At 46.7% G+C, this 7,487-nt stretch overlaps 1 protein-coding gene across 1 annotated transcript; it reads right to left on the reverse strand.

The window, feature by feature from the left end:
* Window positions 1-615: 615 nt before the first annotated feature.
* Window positions 616-6,812, reverse strand: LOC132997597 (protein FAM83B-like). The gene is made up of 5 exons (XM_061067460.1): window positions 6,372-6,812; window positions 4,450-4,614; window positions 2,736-2,860; window positions 1,081-2,635; window positions 616-1,044 (listed from the first exon to the last, which is right to left on the reverse strand). The coding sequence occupies exons 1-5, from the start codon at window positions 6,810-6,812 to the stop codon at window positions 616-618; spliced, it is 2,715 nt and encodes a 904-aa protein (XP_060923443.1).
* Window positions 6,813-7,487: the final 675 nt, after the last annotated feature.

Raw genomic sequence — 7,487 nt, forward strand, 5'->3', positions numbered from 1 at the left:
GAGCAAAACTTAAGTTCCAGTTATTGGACGTTCTGGAGAAACATTTTCGTTGTTTTTTAATCTTGTAGAATTTTCTTGTATAAAAAATAAAGAATATCACCAGATTTGTACTTAAACTAAACATTATTAAATAACAGACAAACAGAGTATTGTTAATTTTTATATACAATCTAAAAGCGCTACTTTCGTATTCATCCCGTCTTAAAGGAGACAGATGATGTTTTTCCAGTGTTTTTATCCTCCAGTGATTTTTTTCGTGAATGTAAAAGTTCTCCAAAGTTAAACAGGTGCACATTAGATTCAACCTTTTACAGTCATAACACTAATTAAAATAATCCACCTGAATATGTCTCCTTTAACATTATGAGTATATAACTTAACTGGTATTTTCACATCGACCCCACTTCCAATGTAACATCGATTCCAGGCTAATAAAGAAACACTTTGTACCAGAACATCTTGTGTTTTAACCTCGGTGATAAACACTTTCTCTCGTAAGCTCTGACCCGCATTATGAAAAACATCAGAGATTCATATCCAGTCTGTGTCGGAGGCAAAACCAAACGAACCCTCACAGATTTTGCCTTCCCTCCTGCCTTAACTCCTCCTGCATCTCTACTTATTCTTGCCCATAAGATTTCCTACTCGCTGCATGAATCTTCCCAGTTTGTTTTCAGTGCTGCTTTGTGTCTGGTACATTGAGTAACCTGAATCAGGCCTTCCATGAACGGGACTCGTGCCTCTGTCTTTGTCGGAGGGATACATGCTCGTCGTCCTGCTTTCGGTGCTGAGCAAGTACTCGTATCGGCTGTAGGCTTTCTCTCTCCGGGTCTGAAAGACGGTGGCCCCCTCGTCGCTCAGGGTGCTCCTGGAGCCGCGATCCTGCTCTGCTGCAGGGTTCGTCTTTCTTTTGCTTGAACGTTGAGGTGATAATCTTGCGAATGCAGATTTATTCCTTTCGGTGTCTGTTGGACTACTGGCGTGCTGTGACCTGGAGACACTGGGCGACCGACCTTTCTTTGTTATTTGCCCGGCGGAGGACCCCTGGGAATGGTCCGCCCTGAGGGGCTGGCTCGATACCGAGGGATTCTGCGCCCTCACCGAGGACTTCCTCTGGAGAGACTTCTCCTCTTTTTTGCAGGCTTTCTTTTCGTCAGATGAAAGCAACAATTGCACTTTCATTTTCACGGAATTCTTCCTCTGCAGCGTTGGTTCCTCTCGTCGTTTTTCCGAATGACTACTCTTACCCTCCATTGCAGGCTGAGACCCTGTAGATGTGTTCAATATCTTTGGAATGTTTTCTACTGATTTCTTTCTTTCTTTCAAAGATTTAGAACTGTTGGCTACTTTACCAATAGAACCGTGACTTCCTCTGACTTCATCCCGACATTGTGGCTCTTCAGCTGAGCTTGATTTCACAGAGTTCACTTCTGGAACAACTATTTCCTCTTTGTGATTTTCCTCATTACCATTGTCGAGCACAACTTTGTCCGAGGTGTTGATACGAGAGTTTGAACTGTCTTTTTCTTCGGGGATCTCAATCAAAGACTCCATGGCTCTTAAGTGCTGGACACTGCTGGACTGCAAGTGAGAGAGTTTGAGCGAAGGATCGTTGAGTTTCCCGTCTAATTCAGCAGCTGACACTGTTCTGGTAAGAGGCTCACGCCAGTCATACGTATGCAGTCTCTGTCTTTTGTCGCCTTCCTTACTTGGGTCATTGATTTTCTGGTTTGTTGATTCCATGTCACCACCATTTTGTGCATGGGGCTCTGATTCGGCCACGCTCTGCATCTTGTCCAGATTTCTCAACGAAGACCCAAACTTTGGTCTTTCTAGACTTGGATACATCGACCTCAAGCTTTCTTGGCTCTGCCTCAAATTAGCATATTCCTGCAAACTGAGCCTCTTCTGCCTCATTTCTTCCATCCTGGACTTAATGTCCCTCGACCGGTTGTGAATCACCTGTGACTGCAGCTCGTTCAAGCCCGTGTGGCTGCTGTATGGGGATACCATGGGAGAGATCACATCATATGATGCATCTGGAGGCAAATCGCTCTCGTTAAAGTACGAGTCGATCTTCCACCTGTTCAGTGACGTTTCCGAGTTGAATGGTATTAGATTCTGATCTGCACCGTAACGAGTGTGGTGCCGAAGCTGCTGCTGAGACAACCTGTTTGTTGGCATCAGGTTCGGTCCTGTCTTGTCAGGTATTCCAAGGTCCCTGGTCCCCATCCTCAGCCGAGTCATGGAGTGTAACTTCTGCAGTTCACCATAACTGTGTCCCCGCACCAGATTCCCCAAGTCTGGACAGTGGGACTGGTGCAGCCGGTCCTGCATGCTCAGGCCCCTGGTCAGCTGGGGGGGATTATTAAACCTATCATCCGGAGGGCTTCTCATGCCGTGCATCAGTCTGGGGTTCATGTGAAGTTGGTGGAGGGACAGTTGGCTGGAGTTTGGACTCGTCAGGGCCACGGAGTCTCTCAGGTACGGGACAGATATTCTCTCCCTGGCCAGGACGGGAGGAACCGTGGAGCGAGCGTACAGTCGGCGGAACTCCTCGTCGTAGGAGCAGACCAGCTGACCGGTTACCACCAGGACCATGCTGAGGTTGATCTTCTCATAGGACCACGTGAAGCTGAAAGAGGAAGTAGAGGCACAGTCAACAGAAACGTATACAGACGGAGGAACGGCCTGTGTCCTGGTCACTCTACGAGGGAAGATCAGCACTGACTTACCTGTAAGTTCCGTATAAAACTGTTCTGCAGTCCACCAGAATAAACTTCTGTTCCAAAACTCCATGAAACTTGACCCCCGACTGGCACTGGTACTGCTGCCCCTGGACTGTTCGAACCCGAATGTTCTGGGGAACAAACAGAGAGAGAAGTTGGTTTTAACTGAGCAGGACTTTGAACATGTGCTTTTTCAAATCAGAAAATAAATGTTCAAGACTTGAAACGAGAGTTTGAGACACAAACTCCTTTGGAAAGTGTTAGGACTTCCTTTTTCAACCAGTGGAGTCGCCCTCTCCTGGTCTTTCAAGAGAATACAGGTTTCAGGTCCACTCCCATTGGTAATAATTTGCAGAACCAGAGTTTAAGTCCATTTTTAGAACTGGTCGATGATAACGACTGAATTCAAAGTATTTCCTCAGATCAAAACCATCCAGCTTCAGTTTGCCTCTGCTCTCCAGTAAATGTGTAATGACCGTTACAGCCACATGTGGCCGCCAGTGAGGAGCAGATCATCTAACTCTTAAATGTCCAGTTTTATCCTTTTTTGTCACTTTAGTTGTTTTTTTATGTTGCATCATCATCATCATCATCATCATCATCATCATCATCATCATCATCATCATCATCATCATCATCATCATCATCATCATCATCATCATCATCATCATCATCATCATCATCATCATCATCATCATCATCATCATCATATTATTATTATTATAAACTGTCGGTTTTTAACTCCGGCTCTTTAATGAGACAAATATCCAAGTGTCCTTGTTTCTGTGGCTGCAGCATTTAGACAAACAGAAATATTCCCGAGGGTTTGAACATTTCAATTTGAAATTAGATGAATTTGCCTAATTAAATTCTACATTAAACAAAGTAAAGCGGTACTTTTTATTCCCATTTCTATTGCCAGCAGCTTCAACACACCCATATAAAAGCACACCGCAGACACACACACACACACACACATGCACACACACACACACACGCACACACACACACACACACACACACACACACACACACACACCCTCTTACTCTCAACAGGATCAAACCTGCGTCTCAGTGCTGCTGTGTTTCACTTGCAGACACGAAGCCGAGCTCGTGATCTGTCGACTCGTTGTTTGACTTTTCAAATGTCGTCCTGATGCAGCTCAACAGGAAAATCCAGCCGCGCTAATAGATGTGTCCCACGGCTGCTGCAGCCGTCTCACATGTTAATGACAGGCAGACGTGCAGAAGAAGACATGTTTCCACGAAGGTGTGGAGCAAATGTCAGACTTAATCCACTGAACGCTCCTGTCAATAGAAGAAAGGTCAACGCAGGGGCGGCGCTTCACCTGGAGACATTCAGGGGATAACAATCTGCAAACTCACGACTGGAGGAGCAAAACTAAAAGATTTAGATCTGTCTTTGAACAAACTTCCAGACGACCTGCAAACCACTAGCTTGTCCTTTAATTTAAAATGTGTTTTTGACATTTTTATGAATTTCTCAAGAAATGCACAGATAAATAAGTCGAGCGACGCCGGCGAGCGAGGGCAGATTAAGTTGGAGCCGAGACGTCAAACACTAAACCTGTTCTAATGTTGTTGTTGAGTCTCAGCCTTCATTTCATGTGCAGCCTGTGTCCTCGGCACGTTGTCGTCCCTGTACGTTCATCGTCCCACAACCTCACACATTCATAACGATCAGACGTGTCTGTCTCACCTTCAGGTCCTGGATGTTGACGCCCACCCTGTGCGACATGGTGAGGAAGCTCCTGAACTGAGACTCATCCAGGAGGATGTAGACCACCACCCCCCGCAGCGTGGCACTGACGATCTCTTTAAAGATGTCCACATCGGTGAAGACGTCCATCGATATGGCAACGACCTGGAGACACAGTGGACACGTGGACACACTTTTACACGCAGAACAACGTTTTTCAATCCTCTACTTTTTAATAGAAACGTTCCACCAACGTCCCGTAGCTGAAGCTGCAGCTTTGAACTTCCACTCTGAACATGAGCACGTTCACGAATGCATCGTGCACAGGAGGAGGGATATCTATAGAATATAAGTCCACTTCCTGCACACAGACACACACACACACACACACACACACACACACACACACACACACACTGTGATGTATGAATTATTATCTGCAGCCCTGGAGACAGGGAGCCGAACCTCGAACAGATTCAAGCTGAGACACGACGGCTGATTCACGGAAATGTGTCTGAAAATTAACCGTGGCCTTTCTGCACAAAACTCACAATTAACTGCTGAGCTGCATGTGTGTGTGTGTGTGTGTGTGTGTAGAAGAAGACCTTTGTGTAAATCTTGTTAAATCTCATGCTGTGACAGGATCTTGAAAAAGGACTGAAGACTAATCACTGGCCTCAGGTGATCAGTTTCTCTTTTCTTCCCTGAATGAATGTTGCACGTTTCATTTCACGAGTTTCATGTCAAAACTTCATGAAACAATCTGTTGTTACAGAGACGTTCTACTTTTAACACTTTTTTCATGAATAAATTAAAAACTACCAACAACCTGCGAAATAATCACAAGATCGTTAAACAAACTTTTCAAAAGATTTAGTTTCTGTGAATCAGAAACAGCAGAATCTGAACTTTCTTCAGTTTGGTCACAACATCAAGGTTTATACCGTATATATCATAGATCACATTTTTATATATTATATCTATTCTTTTTTTATATTTCCTTATATTGCATGTTCACTATTTATAACTTTTACTGACAGCAAACTTCTCGTCTGTTTCCAAAGAGACGAACCAACAAGAGGAAAACTGTGAATGAATTTCACAATAGAATCAAACTGGTCTTTGGTCTGAATCTGTTCAGTGGAATTCACGGCAGCTGAACGTCGGGAGATTAAAAGAAACAAAGTTTCCTCAACAACGACTGAATGAAACAATACAAATGGTGTCGTCAGGTGTGTGTGTGTGTGAGCTTGTTGTCATCATCTCTTTGGGACCTTTCCCTGTGTAAACACTGACCCTGTCAGGACCAGCATACCTCATGGGGACCACAGCTCTGCTCTAAAGAGGCTCAACATCAGGCTTTGGTTGGACAATACATGATGAATGGAAGTCAATGCAAAGTCCTAATAAGAATAGCTGCACAACCCTGTGTGTGTGTGTGTTTCTGTGGAGTGTGTGTGTGTGTGTGTGTGTGTGTGTGTGTGTGTGTGTGTGTGTTACAGTGCAGCCAAGCCCACTGTTCAATGTTCACTGTTCACTACAGAGAAATGTGTGGTGATATTTATTTTCCTCTGAGTAAAAGAAACGCCTCTCATTGTGTTTGTGCTGCTTTGTGTGTGTAACTATTTGTGTGTGTGTGTGTGTGTGTGTGTGTGTGTGTGTGTGTGTGTGTTTGTGCAGCAATAAAAGATGAAGAATAATCCCTCCACATTAACACACACCTGACAGAGTCTGGTTTCACCCTCATTAATGTGTGTGTGTGTGTGTGTGAATGTGTGTGTACGTGTGTGTGTGTGTGTTTGAGTGTGTGTGTGTCTGTGTCTGTGTCTGTGTGTGTGTGTGTGTGTGTGTGTGTGTGTACGTGTGTGTGTGTCTGTGTCTGTGTCTGTGTGTGTGTGTCTGCACAGTATCTGACCACTCACCTGCCTCGCCTCCTGGATCTGTTTGCGGACCACCTCCTTGATGGTGGGCGTGTCCTCCCTGGGCGGGTGGAACAGCAGGCTGATGCTGGTGTCCGCGCCCCCCTGCGTGTCCTCGGGCCAGCCCAGGTCCAGGTCCGGCACCTCCTCGTCCGACTCCGTGGGGAAGTAGGTGGAGGGGCTGACCTCGTCCGGGCCCGGCCTGGCGACCTCCGCTTCGTCCTCCACCACCGGCACCTCTGCATTCTCCAGGATGAAGAAGATCTCCTCCTCGGACAGGAAGTGGCTGATCTGCTCGGCCCGCAGGAAGTCCTCGTAGGCCTCCTTGCCGCCGCAGAGCAAAGCGTAGATGGCCAGGCGGTAGGTTTCCTTGTAGTGTGGCTGGATGTAGAGCGGCACGTTGTCGTCCTTCAGCGACGACAGGCCGGACAGGCTGGCCTCCATGTGGCCGGGTGGCCTCGGGGCGTCTGACCCGACGGGTGAGAAGCTGCGAGACTCTTATCGGTGCAGTTCACACCTGAAAGCTTCTCTGGACCAGACGACAGATACTGAGAGTCACGCCGAGAGGGAAACAGCTGAATGTGAAAACCTGTCCGTCGGGTGTGTGAATCACCTCCAGTAGATCAACACTGTGAAGCATGCGGTGACTCCAGTAACTAATTATACTTCAGCTTCAACGAAAAATTACCTAAACAAGCATTCGCAGAAGAACATGAAGAAACACAACTTACAGCATGTTGGGAACCAGTGACTCTGCTTCGCTCCAGGCAGAGGAGGCCGTCTCCTCGGTGTGTGCTGCTGCTGCAGCCGCTCGGAGGTGTGTGGATCTGAACTCACGGTGTTGAGAGAGCACTTTGTGGTACATGCCCCCCCCCCCCTCGTTCTGTCTGTCCACTGACAGCTCGCACACTGCAACAGGCCACGCCCCCCCTCAGCTCACCTGGGTGGCAGCAGCAGGTTTGTTTACCTGCTCGACTCACCGCTCTTGAGCACTTTGTGCACTTCTTTCTTTTGTGTATTATTTTCATTATTCTTTGCTGCTGCAGGAGTCGTGTTACGAGGAAGTGTGAGGAGGTGGGAGGAGGTGGGAGGAGGTGAGAGGTATGAGGAGGTGTGAGG

This window comes from Limanda limanda, chromosome 2, assembly GCF_963576545.1.
Source record: "Limanda limanda chromosome 2, fLimLim1.1, whole genome shotgun sequence".
NCBI lineage: Eukaryota > Metazoa > Chordata > Actinopteri > Pleuronectiformes > Pleuronectidae > Limanda > Limanda limanda.